The sequence below is a fragment of the Symphalangus syndactylus genome, chromosome 3 (assembly GCF_028878055.3).
Source record: "Symphalangus syndactylus isolate Jambi chromosome 3, NHGRI_mSymSyn1-v2.1_pri, whole genome shotgun sequence".
Lineage (NCBI taxonomy): Eukaryota > Metazoa > Chordata > Mammalia > Primates > Hylobatidae > Symphalangus > Symphalangus syndactylus.
This window is the reverse complement of record NC_072425.2, coordinates 87,892,738-87,912,725: the sequence shown is the minus strand read 5'-3', so window position 1 is coordinate 87,912,725 and position 19,988 is coordinate 87,892,738. Positions and strand designations below refer to the sequence as shown.

At 39.5% G+C, this 19,988-nt stretch overlaps 1 protein-coding gene across 1 annotated transcript in view; it reads left to right on the top strand.

Moving 5' to 3' along the window:
- Positions 1-19,988, top strand: part of DNAH11 (dynein axonemal heavy chain 11) — a 366,891-nt gene that overhangs the window by 256,259 nt on the left and 90,644 nt on the right. Inside the window, exons 62-63 of the mRNA XM_055272477.2 lie at positions 10,956-11,094; positions 17,366-17,532. Coding sequence (XP_055128452.1) covers positions 10,956-11,094; positions 17,366-17,532 — 306 coding nt within the window. The remainder of the gene's footprint in view (positions 1-10,955; positions 11,095-17,365; positions 17,533-19,988) is intronic.

Below are 19,988 nucleotides of genomic sequence, written 5' to 3'. Positions count from 1 at the left end.
ACTTTGGGAGGCTGAGGCGGGCAGATCACGACGTCAGGAGATCGAGACCATCCTAGCTAACACGGTGAAACCCCGTCTCTACTAAAAATACAAAAAAAAATTTAGCTGGGCGTCATGGCGCACGCCTGTAGTCCCAGCTACTCAGGAGGCTGAGGCAGGAGAATGGCGTGAACCCAGGAAGCGGAGCTTGCAGTGAGCTGAGATCGCACCACTGTACTCCAGCCTGAGTGACAGAGCGAGACTCTATCTCAAACAACAAAAAGAAAAGAAAATATTTTCAATGAATATTATATGTACTACTAAATACCACTACTGTTTTTACAAATATGTAAACCACTCATCCTAGTGCAGCATTATCAATATATATGTGGCTATATACAGAAAACACCAAAAAGTACCGAGCCCGAAGAAATTAGAGGAAGTTCCTTAGTGAAGGTGGATTGACATGGGCTTTAGATGTTGCTTAGGAACCGCCAGGATAACTAGGATGGGAAAGGTATTCCTGACAGAAAGCAAGGAAAAGAGGGAAGGAGCAGTTGGGGCACTTGAAGTGTCCAGCAGGCCAGAGCTCTGCAATGAATATTTTGGAGAGTATCAGGGAATCATGAAAGATGAATTTGCAAAGGTGAGCATAGGCTTTCTTTGCCTTTCATGCTACAGAATTTAAATTTTATCTGATTGGTGACATTAAGCCTTTGAAAGATTTCAACAAGTTAATGATACAACCAAAGTGAATGGATGCTGGAAGAAGAAAAGAACCTAGAGGCAGGCAGACAAGTTAAAAGCCACTGTCGTGGATCCTGTTAGGGCCTCAGCTCAGGCAGGAGCAGTCATGATGGAGGGAGGGAGATACATTCAAGGCTGGCTGATGGGATACAGAGAGACGGGAGGAATACAGGAGCAGGATGAGGAGCATGAGATGCCTGGCAGGGCAGCATGGAGGACAGCCAGCAGAGTGATGAGGTGGCACAACCCTGGCATCTTACAGAAACCCCTGGAGCTTCAGTTTCTCATCTGTCAAGTAGTGGTAACAGCAACTCTCAAGGTGGCCATGTGTGCTTTGGGGCTACCCAGCTTCCAGTCTACCACCTTTGAGTGAAAACAGCTTGATTTTCTTTAGGGAAGAATCTCTCCGCATAGGATGCACTCAGGTGAGGCTTTTAGCAGGAGTGACCTTGCCTTTTCAAGGACTAGATATATGATCCAACCTTTCCCAACTTGATCCCCCATCTCTAGAGTTTGAGTCATGAGCAAAAGGAATAAAAGACTGAAAACAGAGTGCATAAATTGCAAAGATAGTGTCCTAAGGAGACTTGTAAACAGCTCCTGCTCCCAAGACCCTTTGGAGCATCTTGGTGCCTGTATGTGGTTCTCAGCCTTTCTTTCCCTCCTAAGAGCTCCCACATCTACTTTGGGCAAGCTCCTTCAGCTTACATTAGCTAGAAGGGAGTAGGTATTTCTTTCCATCATTCCCGCCTATGATTCCTGATGCATTAAGATACTATTTAGTGTGCAGCACACAGTAGACACTTCATAAATCTTAGTTCCCACCCTCTTCCTATAGAAAAATCCATATGTAAGTGTGCAGCAGTCATGACTGGAGTTTGAGAGAAAAGCCTGGGTCAGGAATATGTATTTGGGAATGGTTGGTGTGTTAGTCTGTTCTCACATTGCTATAAAGAAATACCTGATACTGGGTAACTTACAAAGAAAGGGGTTTAATTGGCCCATGATTCTGCAGGCTGTACAGGAAGCATAGCAGTTCCTGCTTTGGGCAGGGCCTCAGGAAACTTTCAACCATGGCAGAAAGCAAAGGGGGATCAGGCATCTTACATGGCAGAAGCAGGAGCGAGATATGGGCCTTTTTTGTGTTGAGGTATGTGCCTTCCATACACAGTTTGCTGAGCATTTTTATCATAAAGGGATGTTGAATTTTGTTGAGTGCTTTTTTAGCATCTATTAAAATGATCATACAGTTTTTGTTCTTTCTTAATGAGATATATCACATTTACTCATTTGCATATGAACTGTTCTTCTATCCCTGGATTGAATCCCACGTGATCATGCTGAATAATCTTTTCAATGTGTGTTGTATTCAGTTTACTAGTATTTTCTTGAGAATGTTTGCATCTGTCTTCATCTGAGATACTGACTGTAGTTTTTTGTTGTGTTCTTGTCTAGTTTTGGTGTCAGGTAATGCTGGTCTCATCACATGAGTGTGGAAGTATTCCCTCGTCAATTTTTTGAAAAAGTTTGAGTAGAATTGGTATTATTCAATGATTTGGTAGAATTCAACAGTAAAGCCATTAGGTCCTAGGGTTTTCTTTGATGGAGACTTTTTATTATTGCTTCAATCTCATTACTCATTACTGGTTTGTTCAGGTTTTCTATTTCTTCATGGTTCAATCGTGGTAGATTGTATATGTGCAGGAATTTATTCATTTCTTACAGGTTTTCCAATATGTTGGCATATACATGTTCATAATAGTTTCTAACAATCCTTCGTATTTCTGTGGTATCAGTTGTTATATATCCATTTTCATTTATTATTTTATTTGGGTCTTCTCTCCTTTTTTTTTTCTTTATAGGTTAGTTGATTTTGTTTATCTTTTCAAAAAATGAACTTTTCATTTCATTGATATTTTGTGTTTTTTAGTCTCAGTCATTTATTTATGCTCTGATTTTTCTTATTTCTTTCCTTCTAAAAAATTTGGGTTTGATTTATTCTTGCTATTTTTGTTCCTTGAGGTGTATCATTAGGTTTGTTATTTTAATGCTTTTTATTTTTCTATGTAGGCATTTGATGTATTGGCTTTTGCTGTATTCCATAGACTGAATATGTTGGGTTTCCATTTTAATGTGTTTCAAAAATTTTTTTAATTTCCTTCTTAATGTCATTGACCCACTGATTAGAAGCATGTTTAATTTTCCTGTGTTCGTATAGTTGCCAAAGTTCCTCTTGTTATTGATTTCTAGTTTTATTCCATTGTGATCAGAAAAGGTACTTGATATGATTTTTACTTTTTTGAATTTGTTGAGACTTGTTTTGTGGCCTAATATGTGGTCAGTTCTGGAGAATGTTCCATGTGCTGATGAAAAGAATTTGTCAGGCCAGGCACGGTGGCTCACGCCTATAATCCCAGCACTTTGGGAGGCTGAGGTGGGTGGATCACGAGGTCAGGAGATCGAGACCATCGTGGCCAACATGGTGAAACCTTGTCTCTATTAAAAATACAAAAATTAGCTGGGCGTGGTGACCACACGCTTGTAGTCCCAGCTACACAGGAGACTGAGGCAGCAGAATCGCCTGAAGCCAGGAGGCGGAGGCTGCAGTGAGCTGAGATTGTGCCATTGCACTCCAGCCTGGGCGACAGGTGAGACTCTGTCTCAAAAAAAAAAAAAAAAAAAAAAAAAGGAAAAATAAAATTATTTGTATTCTGCAGCTGTTAGATAAAATGTTCTATAAATGTCACTTAGACCTATGTGGTCTAGTGTTTAGTTTGTCATTGATGTTTCTTTGTTGATTTCATGTCTGGATGATCTGTCTATTAGTGAGTGTGGGGTGTTGAAATCCCCTGCTATTACTGTATTTCAGCCTATCTCTCCACTTAGCTCTATTCATGTTTACTATATATACTTTCTTTGAACAAGCTTTCTGCATCTTGCTCTTTTTAAACTCCCTCTTGAACTCCAGTGACTGTTAGATGTGCTCTTCTGAGGTCATTTTCTGTAGACATTTTTTCGTTTCATCATTTTTCCTTTTTTCACCTCTGTGTATTTTCAAATAGCCTGTCTTTGAAATTACCGATTCTTTCTTCTGCTTTACTCATTCTGCTCTTTAAAGCCTCAAATTCATTTTTTACTTCAGCAAATGTATTTCTCATTTCCAGGATTTCCATTTGATTTTTTAAAAATTATTTCAATCTCTTAAACTGATAAATTTCTGAATTGCTTTTCTGTATTATCTTGGAGTCGGCTGAGTTTTCTTAAACTACTGTTTTGAATTATTGATCTGAGAGCTCCCACATCATCGTCTCATTAGAGTTGGTCATTTGCTCCTTGCTTTGTTTGTTTGGAGAGGTCATGGCTCCCTGTTTGCTGCTGTTTCTTGTGGACATACATGTATGGCTTTACATTGAAGGATTAGTTATTTATGCCAGTCTTTGCAGAGTGGCTTCTTCTGGTCTTTCTAGGGTATGTTTGCTTAGAGGTTATTTGTATTCACCTGTTGAGTTCCTTAATTCTAGATCACTGCTTCCTTTTCAGTACTATATGGAACATTAAGCCCAGGTCTGCCTTGACTCTTAGAAACGCTCAAAGTACTGACCATCCTGAATTGAGGGTAAGGGGCCCCAAGAAGGTACTCTAGCTTTGCGGGAAAGCTAGCTAGGGGGTTTGTGCCCAGAAAACCCACGGAGTGTGCTCATACAATGTGGTGCTGTTGAACAGCCACACTGATTTGGCATCTCCTTTGGCTGAGATAAAAAGCAGAGTTTCATGGGCTGCAGTTGCTAGTCTCACCTTCCCTCTTTATCCCTAGATGCTTTCAGGGATTTTTGTCTCTATAGGCACTTGGAATACTTCCCATGGGTTGAGGTAAAAAGCAGTTTTCCTGCCAGGGAATGTAAGGTAGTAGAGTGGGGAAAATGGCTGTCCACCTCAGTCTCACTTTCTCCAGGGTAGAAACCACAAGTCTGGGGAGTATTTTCTACTTGTGGTGCCTCAGTAGATTTGGGTAGGGGCATTGCAAATAGAGACGTTCTTTCTTCTGAGGCTCAGAGTTTTTTACTTCTCTCTGGCTCTGCGTAATGTCTCAGCCTCAGATTTGAGTTCCAGGATGTTGCTGGTGATAGTCTTAGCAGTGGATATTTGTTTTGGGTTTTCTGTAGGGGAAAGTGAAGCCAGATTACTTCCACTCTGCCATTTTGGTGATATCCGTCTGTGTTCTCAAAACTTTGCACAACTATTCTCAGGTAAAGATTAATTTTTTTTACATTTAACATTTAAAAATGTAAAATCCATTCTTTACTCATAGGCATAGGAAACCAGATGGCTGCTAGATTTGGTGTGTGAGTCCTAGTACCTAGTACCTACTGGGTACTGACTTTTGCTGTGTACTAACACTGAAAGCTATTTGGGATCTGGTACTTTATCATCTGCTAATTGTCCCTATTGTCCTAGGTCAAGCTTGGACTTTAGGGGAACTCCTTGGAGAAAATACTTGATCAGTTTCCCTGTTATTCCACACACCCTAACCTCATCCTAACATGTGAACTTTCATTTCCTTTCTGTCTTCCACACTAGGAGCTCCTTAAAGTCTTTTAACTTTTTATGCCTAGCTCCTGACACATGAGAGGAACTCAGAAACTATTAGTTAAATTAACAAACAGAACCATATTTTATATTAAAAGGCTTATTTGTTGTGGTTGAAGGACTCACTTTCCTTTTAACAATCAACAAACATTTTGTAACACTGGACTAGGCACTGGAGTCAGAGGGACACAGAAGGCTCAGTCCCTGCTCTGAAAAATTTTACAGATTTACTAAATGCTGTTTAATTTGCTAAGTGCTGCCGAGGGAGATTGCATTGGCTACCACTGGAGCACAAAGAATGGAGTTGGTCAGTTCTGCAGGGGCGGATGGGGTTGGGTGCTCAGGAAAGGTTTGGAGGAGCAGTTTGCTCTTGAATCAAGTCTTAAAAGATGAAGAGGTTTTCACTCAGAAGATAGGGAAAGGGCATGTCAAGAATGAGGATCATGTGTCCTGTGGACAATGAGTACCTCAACATGGCTGAAGAGTAGAGTATAAATGTCAGTGTGTGGGATCACTTGTGGTGAAAAGCGAGGCAGGGACATGATCACACAGGAAATTGCAAAGGGTTGGTTAAGAGGTAAGTATTTGTCCTACAGGCCAGAATCTACTAAGCTCCCTAACATTGAAGACTCTTCTTAATGCCAAAAAAAAGTCCCAGACAGTCATGTATAGTAGTTGTATTTTCTTTTAACCATGTTATAGACAATGACTAAGGCAAACGGAGATTCAGTGGGGTGGGCCCTAGCAGAATAAACTAGCCCCAGCAGGGATCTGTGAGTCACGTATGAGAACTGCCACTGTCAGACAGGGAGAGCAATTGAAGAACTGCAGTTGGGGACAGAAGGGATAAACTGATCACATTTGCCTTTTGGAAAGATAACTCTGGGCCAGCGAACAAGGGGAAGAGACTGGAAGCAGAATGAACGTGGATGAGGGAAGCAGAATAGAAAACAAAAGAAAGTCAAGGAGAGAAACTTGGGTTATAAACAGTTTATAAACTGGATACAGAGTGATGATATGTGAAAAAGCAAGAAGAAGAGATGGTTAGGAAGGTGAATGAGGAGCCAGGAGAGATTGTTGTCATGGGGGCCAAGGGAGGGAAGGGAACCATCACCTGGAACAAATAGTAAAGGGGCCACATACCACAGTGCATCTGAGCATAGGCTGTGGGGCCAAACATCACATGTCACATCTTAGCCCAGTACTTTCCATCTGTGTGAGCTTGAGTAACTTTTTTGCCTCATTGACTCTCTAATTTCCTTACTTATAAAATGAAAAAATCTCTCTGAGACTTACCGAACTGATCAAATGCATTAACACATGTAAAATACTTCGAATAGTGCTGGGTGCTTGCTAGAGGATCAATAACTGTTAGTCATTGTTATTTTTATTTTTATTTTTATTTTTTTACAAACAATGATTAGTAACTTGAGAGAATAAAGCTTGTTTATCAGATTCATAGGTGGTTTGTATTACATATGTTTCCGTAAAATGGTAGGGAATACCAAAGAAAAAAAGTGATAGGAATAAAAGTCAGATTAAAATAGATGAAGGAGAGTGGGTGGTGAGAAAAGAAAAACAGCAAGAATAGAATTTTCTATAGAAAAAAAATTTTTGAAAACAAGGAGAAAGCTACAAGCAATATTAAGACTCCCTCAGAAAATATTTTGGAAACCTAATCTTATTTATTTTAGAGTAAAATCATCTTGATGATTATATATTAGCTTTGAACTATTTTTTTTTCTTTTGAGATGGAGTTTCGTTCTTGTTGCCTAGGCTGGAGTGCAGTGGCGCATTCTCAGCTCCTTACAACCTCCGCCTCCCAGGTTCAAGCAATTCTCCTGCCTCAGCCTCCCGAGTAGCTGGCATTACAGGCATGCACCACTATGCCTGGCTAATTTTATATTTTTAGTAGAGACGGGGTTTCTCCATGTTGATCAGGCTGGTCTCGAACTCCCAACCTTAGGTGATCCGCCTACCTTGGCCTCCCAAAGTGCTGAGATTATAGGCTTGAGCCACCACGCCCAGCCCTTGAACTATTTTTTCTAGTACATGTACAGTTTACACATTTATGTTTATATTAACTGTATTCATGTGAGACACTAGTGCTCCCTTCAAATCTCTGAATACACATAAAACAGTTAGTGTAAGCTCAAATCAACAACTAAACATTCCTAGGAAAGTAGTAGATTATCACCTTTAAGCATGCTTAGAATGCTGGCTATTATACCAGATTAGTACTTGTTCCTGGTGAACATTCACTAATGCCCTTAAGAGTTACATGCCAAGGGCCAACTTTTACCCAAACGTTTGCCATTATGTTTTCATTCAATGAAAAAATGAACCAAAGTGAATTTGTATCCCATTTGAAATAAACTCCAATGATATTTGTAGACCAAGCTAACTTACCATGTGCTTGCTGAATGTGCTGTGCCATATTTTGCATGCATTAATACACATTTGATTCCATAGCACACCTACCTATGAAGTAGGTATTAGTAGGAGTAGTCCCACTTTACACATGAGAAAATGTAAAGCTCACATAAAGTGAAAAATGAGCCCACACCACCAGGGCCAGTAAGAGGCAGAGGAACTAGAACCAAGACATTCATTCATTCATTCCATCATCCAGGTTGGAGTGCAGTGGCACGATCTCAGCTCACTACAACCTTGACCCCTAGGTTCAAGCAATTCTTGTGCCTCAGCCTCCCGGGTACCTGGACTACAGGCATGTGCCACCATACCAGGCTAATTTTTTTGTATTTTTAGTAGAGATGGAGTTTCACCCTGCTAGCCAAGCTGATCTTGAAGTCCTGACCTCAGGTGGTCCACCCACTTCAGCCTCCCAAAGTGCTGGGATTACAGGCATGAGCCACCATCCCTGGCATAACCAAGTCATTTTTAAACTCAAAGCTGGAAACTTAACTATACAGTATACCACGTGTGATCTGACTGGGCAGCCTGGAAGTAGTGGCTCTGTCTCTTCACAGCTGGACCTTCTCAAACATCTATTTTGTTAAATGCCTTCCATTAAATTGGTCCAGGACTCAGAAGGTTTGGGTTCATAGCCTTGTTTTCTCACTCACTAGCTGGTGAAACTATAGCAAATAACTCAACTGATCTTTGTCTCAGTTTCCTCACCTGCAAGTTATATAAGGCATTGTCTGCTTTATTCACCTTCATTCTCCAGCAAGCATACAGCAGAGTTTTTCAGTGGCTGTATGACATGCAACACCTCAACAGATTGAACACAGTAGCAGGTATAAGAATCTAACAGTCTTCTGTTAAATAAGTCATAAAAATTAGGTTCACAAAAATCTAAATGCCATTTTTCATTAATTTTGTTTTGGTAATATTGTTATTTTTAATAAAATTATGCTCATACATGATGAGTTTATTAATATTTTTAAATAAATTTTTTAATTTGTATCAGTTTTAACTTCTAATACCATAAATATTACTTGATATTATCTGTATGAACCAGGGCCCTTTAGGGTTCTGAATGTAAAAGAGTTTTGAGACCAAAAATTTTGAGAACCATTGCTTCTACTGTCTCAGGTATTATTCTATAAATCATCAAAATTAATCCTCAAAAAAAATGCTTTGGGCTAGGTAACATTATTAATTCCATTTTTAAGGTAATGAAGCTGAAGCATAGAGAAGGTAAATAAATAGCCCCAACTTGATACTGCTTAGCTGATAGCAGCATCCAAATATCAACCCAAGGAGTCTGATACCAGAGCCTTCATGTGCTTCTGTGTTTGATAAAACTATAAGTACTCTTAATAACTCAAAATAGACCTGTAATATTTTTACTTCAATCTTTTTTTTTTTTTTTTTTTTTTTTTTTTTTAAAGATGGAGTCTTGCTCTTGTTTCCCAGGCTGGAGTGCAATGGCATGATCTCAGCTCACTGCAACTTCTGCCTTCCAGGTTCAAGCAATTCTCCTGCCTCAGCCTCCCGAGTAGCTGGAATTACAGGCACCTGCCACCACGCCCAGCTAATTTTTATATTTTTAGTAGAGATGAGGTTTCGCTATGTTGGCCAGGCTGGTCTCGAACTCCTGACCTCGTGATCTGTCTGCCTCGGCCTCCCAAAGTGCTGAGATTACAGGCATGAGCCACCGCGCCCAGCCATATTTCAATCTTATTTCTAACTGGTGATGTGTAATGTCTCCATCAATTCTCATAAATTTGATGCTATTTTGCATATTAATCTTAAATTTGATGTATATACGTATTTATGTATATATATATATATATATTGCTTTAGCAATATAAAGTAATGGTGAAATAACTGGGTCATCGACAAATATAGTCTGTCTCTAAATTATTAATAGATTATATTCTGTAAGTTTTCTTGTTAAAGTTTCTTGGAACTTTGCATGCATCTACAAAAGCAATATTATAAATCTCATTAGGTTTGTCAGAACTTAATATGCTAGCAAGATACCATAGTGAGGAGTCTCACAAGCATTTGACATCTTAATCAAGACTTTTTGTCTATAAGTGATATGAGCTCATTCAAAATACCATAGCCAAAAAGAACACAAAGACAAACTCATGGACAAAAGGTGACCAGGGGACCCAAGAGATCCAGGAAACAAGAAGCTGCCATGAACTTCTCTTGGAGTCTCTAGGGCTGTGTGATTTCTCATCTTGCTTCTCTTTGTACGTCCCTTTCATCCTTTTCTCTTTCTCCACAATGGTTTTCTCTATTTTTTTCTGTGCCCCAGTGGAAAGTGTTCCCTCTTTAAATGAAGCCCTCTGATTCGCATATCCTCCCAGGTCTTTCAATGCTAAAGACAATGGATTATCTTTGAGTTTCAATCCCTACCTCCAGAAGAGAAAAATGTGGGCCAGACACAGTGGCTCATGCCTGTAATCCCAGCACTTGGGGAGGCCGAGGTGGGTGGATCACTTGAGGCCAGGAGTTCAAGACCAGCCTGGCCAACATGGTGAACCCTTATCTCTACTAAATCTACAAAAATTAGCCGGGCGTGGTGGTGCACACCTGTAATCCCAGCTACTCAGGAGACAGAGGCACAGGAATCACTTGAACCTGGGGGGCAGAGGTTGCAGTGAACTGCGATTGCACCATTGCATCCAGCCTGGGCAACAGAATAATACTCATTCCAAAAAAAACGAAAAAGAAAAATCTGATTGGCGAAGCTGGGTCTAAAGGGCTCAGTAATTAACACCCCTCTTCACTGCCTGAATTATGAGCCCAAAGAGAAAAGAATCAGTGGGTGGAGAAACCAAACAAGTCACTCTTGTCTTTAATAAAGCTAGTATTGGAGGATAAGGCTTAGGTGCAAGAGCAGAGGGGGATGATAGTGCACCCACAGCGTATTTGCATCTTCAGGGCACATCCATTCACCCCAGTCACTCCCTGCATTCTTTCCAGTGGAGGCGGAAGGGGAGAAGACCACATCGTGAACTGTTAGTTTATGGTGGCACTGATGGGTTTATTTCATTATATCCTTCTTTTCCTTCTTCCCTAAAATACGTATGGTAAAGGGGCAAAGGTTAATGGGGGAAGAGGTTTGTCCATTTACCTTACAGTAACAGATGTTTTAAGATGATGGTAATCTCTCTCTTTTAACTAAAAATGACTACAAAGTTAATTCAACTCTGATTCAGGATCTGGATCGAAATCTGAGCAGACTCACAGCTTCATTTGAAAAAGCAACAGCTGAGAAAGTCCGGTGTCAAGAAGAGGTGAACCAAACCAACAAAACCATCAAATTAGCTAACAGACTTGTCAAGGAACTTGAGGCAAGTTAAACCTTTTCTTCCAAACGTTCTAACTAAAATATTCAGATCAGCTTGTGGGAATTTTATTATTTGCCATCAATAATAACTAAATATACATGGAATTAACAACAAAGGATAATATTTAATAATCACTCATACTGTGGCTCTAACTCACCAGAAGGAAGAAATGTTCAAGTACGTATCTTTTAATATATAGTCCTGAACTCAATGTGCCATCAGTCTGATCTCCAGCGAAAACAGGGAAGACATATACTTTATCAGAATTTAGTGGTCTTGTATCCACTTTAAGACAGTGGAGTACATCAGCTGTGGGTCGGTTATGTACTTATTTTTTCTACTTTCTCTCTTCCTTTCTTTCTTACCACATGGTGAAATCCTTTAAAAACAAAAATAAAGCATGTTTTTCTTAAAATAGGTTATAAAACTCAGGATGGCTGCTAGATAATTATGAAATTGAACTGTTTGTTGTCTGATCCTTTTAATATACATTTGCCGTTGAATTCTACCAGCATCTGATTTCTTTCAGGTTAAACCGGGTTGGTTTATGTTTTTGTTGTTACATCTTTTTATAGGTGACTGACATGCTTATGTTAATAGTTATTCCATTAGATAAAGGTTTTTTATAATTCTTATTAACATTCTCTTGCTTGAACATGAGCGGTAGAGGAACATATGTTCTTTAACATCAGTATTCACAGATTTTATTTGCTCTACAATGTGGCATTCAACAGTTTTGGGGAAATCACTGAACTTCTTCAACTTCGTTTTCTTCTATCTAAAACAGGGGTGTGGATAACGTTTCCCTCACAAGGTTGTCATGATGCTCAAAAGGCATAATGTATGTTCAAGTATTTCCTAACAAAAGTCAAAGAAATAACCAAATTTTAAAATAAGAAAAGGATTTGAATAGGCCTTTCTCCATAAAAGATACGCAGATAGCCAGTAAGCACCTGAAAAGATGCTCAACTCCATTAGTCATTAGGGAAGTGCAAATTAAAACCACAACAAGGTACCACTTCATAACCACCAGGATGACTATTATAAAAAATATGGACAGTAATAGTATTGGCAAACGATATGGAGAAATGCTGGTTGGAATGTAAAATGGTTCCACCGCTTTGGAAAACAGTTCTGCAGTTCTTCAAAATGTTAAACATAAAGTTACCACATGATGCAATCATCTACTCATAGGTGTATACCCCAAATAAATGAAAATAAATGTCCATTAAAAAGCTCATATGCAATGTTCATAGCAGAATTATTCATAAAGCTTAGAAACAACCCAAATGTCCATTAATTGATAAATGGATAAATAAAATGTATATCCATATAATGTAATAGTATTCATCTATAAAAATGAATACTGAGTCATGCTACAATGTATGAATCTTGAAAATACCATGTTAAAAGACGGAAGCCAGACACAAAAGGCCACATATCACGTGATATGTGATACCATATGATACACAGGCAGAATGTGCCTGTGTATGAAATGTCCAGAACAGGCTAATTTATAGACGCAAAATAGACTAATGGTTGCCAGGGGCTGGACAAGGGTGTGGGGTTTGGGGAATGACTACTACTGGATACATGGTTTCTCTTTGGGGTGAGGGAAATGTACTAAAATGAGCTAGAGGAGATAATTGTGCAAGTCTGTATATATATATATATATATATATATTTTATATATATATAGTAAAAACCACTCTACTGTATATTTTAATAGGTGAATTTCATGGTATGTGAATTATATCTCAATAAAGCCGTTACTTTTTAAAATATAAAGTCTATAACTGCACTATTAGAAAGTATATAAAATATATAACTAAAAAGTAATAAAATGTGTAACTAAAAAGTATATAATTGCATTATTAGAAATGCCTTTAGCTGACAAGCATATAACTGCACTAAAATATGCAACTGCACTATTAGAAATGCATTTGGCTGGAGGTGATAGAAAACTTTTACAGTGGCTCAAACGGGAGCTCATTTTTCACATATTACAAAAAATGCTAGGGCTAGACCATTATCAGTGTTGATCCTGGTGATTGGTGATCAGCCACCTAGGCTCTTTGTTGCCCTCTGCCTCTCCACGCTTAGCAAGTGGGCATTCACCCTCATGCATTTTGCCTCATGGTCTCAAGATGGCTGCTACACCTTCAGATTCAAAGAGACAGTAGAGAAAGGGAACAATCTGTATCAGCCGGGGTTTTCTCCTTTTATGAGAAAAACTGATGTTTTTCTGGAAATGTCTCTGACAGACTCCCACTTAAGTTTCTTTAGTCAGAACTAGATAAACTGCTAACTACACCCCACACCTCCTGCCAAAAAAAGAGAAAGGTCTGGAAAAGTGGGGAATGGGGCTATCATTGGCTTAGCAAGTCACCGTTCATCTCATGGGACTGCGCACATGACCATCCTATTCAGATTCAGGGTTCTCTTAGCAAGAAACGAGGGAGAAACGTGTTTTGGGATGGCTAGGTGATAGCCTCATTTCTTGTAGTAGTTTTTTTGTTTTTTTTTTTTTTGAAACGGAGTCTCGCTCTATCCCCCAGGCTGGAGTGCAGTGGCGTGATCTCGGCTCACCGCAGGCTCCGCCTCCCGGGTTCACGCCATTCTCCTGCCTCAGCCTCCCGAGTAGCTGGGACTACAGGCGCCCGCCACTACGCCCGGCTAATTTTTTGTATTTTTAGTAGAGACGGGATTTCACCGCGTTAGCCAGGATGATCTCGATCTCCTGACCTCGTGATCCGCCCACCTCAGCCTCCCAAAGTGCTGGGATTACAAGCATGAGCCGCCGCGCCCAGGCTATAGTAGATTTTTAAAACCCTAACTTATTACCACAAATTTAACTAATTCACCACAAGTTTAAATACACTGTCTCTCTGAAATGCATAGTTCATTATGCAAAAACTCATAATTCACCCTGCAAATCCCCTCTCTCCATTCCATCTCAATAACTGCATTCTGTTCTTCCAGTTTTTCTGGCCCAAAGATTTTGAATCACCCTTGACTCTTTCTGACATCCAATCCATCAGATATTCTGTTGACTCTGCCTTTCAGGTTCATTCCAAATCCCAGCACTTCGCATTCTCTTCACCTTACCATGCTGGTCCACGCTGTGGCATCTGTCCCCTAGGGTACCTCTGCAGGCCCCACCATTACCTCCTAAAGCTTATTTCCCTCATTGTAGCTGGGTGATATTTTACAAACTTAAGTACATTCACATCACCCCTTCACACAGAACTCCCCAATAACTAATTAATCACTCAAAGTCCAGCCTAAAGGCTTTACTGACCTACAAGGCCCTACATGATAATCTGTCTCCTGGATACCCCTCTGTCCTCACCTCTGCCACTTCTGTCTTGCCCCATCTTCACTGGCCTGCTGTCTCTCCCTCATACTTCCAGACACGCTTCTTCTTTGTGCCTTAGCCTTTTCCAGGCAATCACATCACTGGCTCTTCACTTTGTCAGGCTCTGCTGAAAGTTCTCATTATCAATTGGTTTTCTTTGACCTCCCTACATAAAAGAGCCTTCATCCAACACACATGAGACCCCCACTCATTCACACGCACACATACATGCACACACACGCATCTCTATTTTCTCCACTTGCTCTGTTACCATTTTTTGATAGCATTTATTGCATGAACGTAGTTGTACATGCATGCATACACACAAATACTTTTTTTGGTCTTTTTTTCCCCAACTGAAATATGAGCTTCTCAAGAACAGGAAACTTCACCATTTTTTGTGCACTGCTTGATCCCAAGCATATAGAATAGTCCTGGCATGTCATAGGCATCACTAGATATTTACTGAATGAATAAATTAATAAATGGGTGAGTTTTGGGAGCCTCCTGTATTAAAATTCTAGAGTCTTTTGAAGACTTGCTCTTCTTAGGTGAGTTGAGAAATTTCACCAGTACTAGTACTTACAACTACTTCCGTTTAAAGTGGCAAGATTTAAGCAGTTTGAAGAGTTCACCATTTGTGAGGTACCTGAGAAAAACTGTTATATAATTAGACTGTTTTCCTGGACTAGTTACAGAATGTCTGAAAGTTTTATCAAGGGAAAAGCAGGCCCTACCATGTGTGTCTAAAATATAGCAATATTTCCAAAGACTTTACTTACTAGTGATGATTTAGACAAGGAAATTGTATCATGTTAACTAAGAAAAAATATATATTTTTAAAAGATTAATTGAAGATGTCAGATCTTTTTCTTTCAGGATAAATTCTTTCTGACTAGAACAGGAGACAGTTAACTTCTGAAAAACATCAAGACTGATGATTTTGTCTATATAGCATTGACCTGGAAGCTCAGCCATTCAGACTAATAAATCAGGCAATTTATATTTAATCATTAACTAACTCCTGAGCTGAGCAGCTGTTCAAAATTAGAAATGGGTCACCCCAGCCAGGATGACATTACAGGCAATCTATAATGCATTAGAATAAAATTATAGTGATTTTTAACTGTCTAGAAATTTATTACAGGACATGTTCCAACTCTTAAACCCTTGTTAGCCAATGTCAGTAATGATTTATGTTGCATGGATACTATAGCGAAATTACTGACGATTTCGATAGCCAATCAGTCTATGTTTAGTAAATCTTCAAATTTCAAAGCTGTTTTGGAGAATGAGTTGGGCACATTTTATTGTTTATCCTTTACAAACCAAAAACAGCAAAGATGGAGGGTAGATGAATGAGAGATTCCTCCTGAAAATTAATGGATATGTTGTCTATGGCTGAGGAAGGAAAGTAATAAATTCTATAAAGAGGGCTAGAGAGCTGAGGTTCCTTAGTGTTTAATTATATAGTTAACTTGGGGTGATCTTTATCAAGCAAAGCAAGGAGATGATCTTGAAACCACTTTGATAACCATTTTCACATGCTAATTTCATGACCTCCGACCTCAGTGTTGTAGATATTAAGATAGCTTGCGGGGAACTGGCATTCCAATCCATTCTGACATCATTTTTGTTTTCTGTGGTCAATCTACTTTCATGGGGAGAGCAAAATTCCATAGGGTGCTTCTTTGCTTGTACTAACAAATTGCTGATTTTTTTTCAAGTTCTATTAATTTGCATATTCTTAAAATGTTGTATTTTTAGCGTACATTGAAACAAAATAAATTAGTGAACTACCCTGCAGTTCAGTCAATCCATACATATTTATTGCAGTTTTATTCAAATCCAATATTAAGGGCTTCACATACTTAACCTGTAAATCAGATTTTAAATGGCCATCCAACTAGATATAAGGACTTCAACAGCGTTCTTGGAGAGTATTGTGAAGTCCCAATTTCCACCTTTTTACATAGATCATAGCTTCCTCTACTGATTTAATGATTATATTAGAAAACTAACCTGAGTTTAGTAACTACCAATGCTACTCTTTAATTAGTAGAATCCAGGATAGATGGCTATGTCAGCTTTATGTTTTAACTAATTAAGAAGATTTGTGTTTGTCATTTCCCTTTGTCTGTAATCAGACCATTGCCAGCATGTTAAAAATAGGTAAGTAAATAAGAAGTTTGACTAGGGCAGTGTAGTGGGAAGAATGGAGAGCAGCCAGGCTGACATTAAAAATCCTGACATCAGGCCAGGTGCGGTGGCTCACGCCTGTAATCCCAGCACTTTAGGAGGCCAAGGCAGGTGGATTGCTTGAGCTCATGAGTTTGAGACCAGCCTGGGCAACATGGTGAAGCCCCGTCTCTACAAAAAATACAAAAATTTGCCAGGCACGGTGGTGCATGCCTGTAGTCCCAGCTACTTGAGAGGCTGAAGTGAGAAGATGGCTTAAGCCCAGGAGGTAGAAGTTGCAATGAGCCAAGATGGTGCTATGGCATTCCAGCACGGGCGATAGAGCCAGACCTTGTCAAATAAATAAGTAATCTTAACATCACTCATTCTTGGCCACAGCTCTTGGTCATCTTCCATTCCCAGAGGGACAGGGGAGAGACTGTCAGCCTTTCAAGAAGGACCTCAATCATAATGGAAGAGTTGGATGTCCAGTGAGAAGAGATGTTAAAGAACTAATGTCACATTGTGATAAACTCCACTGAGGGGAGTATGAGAACTCCATCATAATGATGGGTTTCAAACACATGAAAGATTATAATAGTCACACCAACCCGTTACACTCTGTTCCTTATAGTGACTGTGTAGAAGGATGTAAACCTTGCCATAAGGTAATAGCATTAAGCATTTGTGGAGTTGACGTTCATCCTGCAATTACAGCTGAGTAATTTCATCTTTCAGTCAGAGAAGATTCGCTGGGGTCAATCCATTAAGTCCTTTGAAGCTCAAGAGAAGACACTCTGTGGAGATGTTCTTCTCACGGCAGCATTTGTGTCTTACGTCGGACCCTTCACAAAGCAGTATCGCCAGGAGCTGGTGCACTGCAAGTGGGTTCCCTTTCTTCAACAGAAGGTAAGTTCAGTTCCTTACCTCGTCAACAGGTAGAAAGATCACGTTGAAATTTCAGTAGTAAAACCCATGTATATGCCAGGCACTTTTGGACCTCTGTAATGAGAACTGGCCAGAAATTCCATGGTGAAATTGTTTCTCATGTGCTGCAGTTTTTCTTATTTTTACAACATTCATAATAAATATTTCATTATTTTTAAAAATGTTTTTATTGGTCTATAATACTCATATGTATTTTTGGGGTAATGTGATAGTTTGATACCTGTATACAATGTGTAATGGTCAAGTCAGGGTAAATAAGATATCTGTCACCTTAAACATTTATTTTTTCTCTGTGTTAAGAACACTATAATTCTTCCTTTCTAGGTATTTGAAATATACAATAAATTATTAACTACAGTTTCTCTACTGTGTTATTGAATACTGGCAGTTATTTCTTCTATCTAACTGTACTTTTGTACCTACTAACCAACTTCCCTGCATCCCCTCTCCTCCATTTCCCTCCCTCCGGTTCTCTGGTAACCATCATTCTACTCTCTACCTCCATAAGATCCACGTTTTTAGCTCCCACATGTAAGAACATAAGATATTTATCTTTTTTTTTTTATACTTTAGGTTTTAGGGTACATGTGCACAATGTGCAGGTTTGTTACATATGTATCCATGTGCCATGTTGGTTTGCTGCACCCATTAACTCGTCATTTAGCATTAGGTATATCTCCTAATGCTGTCCCTCCCCTCTCCCCTCACCCCACAACAGTCCCCAGAGTGTGATGTTCCCCTTCCTGTGTCCATGAGTTCTCATTGTTCAATTCCCACCTATGAGTGAGAACATGCGGTGTTTGGTTTTTTGTCCTTGCGATAATTTACTGAGAATGATGTTTTCCAGTTTCATCCATGTCCCTACAAAGGACATGAACTCATCATTTTTTATGGCTGCATAGTATTCCATGGTGTGTATGTGCCACATTTTCTTTATCCAGTCTATCGTTGGACATTTGGGTTGGTTCCAAGTCTTTGCTATTGTGAATAGTGCCGCAATAAACATACATGTGCATGTGTCTTTATAGCAGCATGATTTATAATCCTTTTGGGTATATACCCAGTAATGGGATGGCTGAGTCAAATGGTATTTCCAGTTCTAGATCCCTGAGGAATCGCCACACTGACTTCCACAATGGTTGAACTAGTTTACAGTCCCACCAACAGTGTAAAAGTGTTCCTATTTCTCCACATCCTCTCCAGCACCTGTTGTTTCCTGACTTTTTAATGATGGCCATTCTAACTGGTGTGAGATGGTATCTCATTGTGGTTTTGATTTGCATTTCTCTGATGGCCAGTGATGATGAGCATTTTTTCATGTGTTTTTTGGCTGCATAAATGTCTTCTTTTGAGAAGTGTCTGTTCATGTCCTTCACCTACTTTTTGATGGGGTTGAAAACTTCCAGAGGAACACAGAATGGATTTTTAAACATAAGGTATAAATACACAATAGAATGTTATCTAGCCTCAAAAATGAAGGAAATTCTGGTACGTGCTACAACATGGATGAACCTTGTCAATATTAGGCCAGCTGAAATTAGCCAGTCACAGCTGGACCTGGTGGCTAATGCCTGTAATCCCAGCACTTTGGGAGGCCATGGTGTGCAGATCACTTGAGGTCAGAAGTTCAAGACCAGCCTGGCCAACATGGTGAAACCCCCTCTCTACTAAAAATTGGCCAGGCGTGGTGGTGGGTGCCTGTAATCCAGGCTATTCAGGAGGCTAAGGCAGGAGAATCGCTTAAACCCAGGAGGCGGAAGTTGCAGTGAGCCAAGATCGTGCCACTGTACTCCAGCCTGGGTGACAGAGTGAGATGCCATCTCAAAAAACAAAATTAAAATAAGCCAAAAGGACAAATACTTCCACTTTACGAGGGACCTAGAGCATTCACATTGATAGAGACAGAAAGTGGAATGGTGGTTACCAGGGGCTGGGAGAGGGAGGAATGGGGAGTTATTGTGTGGTAGGTATGTTTCAGTTTGGGAACGTGAAAAAGTTCTGGAGATAGATAATGATAATGGTTGTACAACAATGTGAATGTATTTAATGCCACTTGAACTGTACACTTAGAATGGTTAAAATGAAAAATTTCATGTTAAGTATATTTTACCACAGTAAAACTGTAAACAGTAGGGTAAAGTTCTGGTGTCTTAATAGTATTTAGAGTAAGTGTTATGTTTAAAGATGTGAAAGAGATGTAGACAATCATAATCAAAGAGTTGGGTACAGGAATTTTAGGTTTCAATGATGAAATAATTTCAGATTGTTACAAAGCCTGGGACTACATTTCCCGTCAAAAAAGGAGGTACTCTAATACTCATCCAAAGACATATCACCATCATGGGGGGTGGGGATGTGCATGTCGGAAGCCAGGGATGGGGGTGTTGTATAATCTTCCCGGGTGATTCTGATATCAT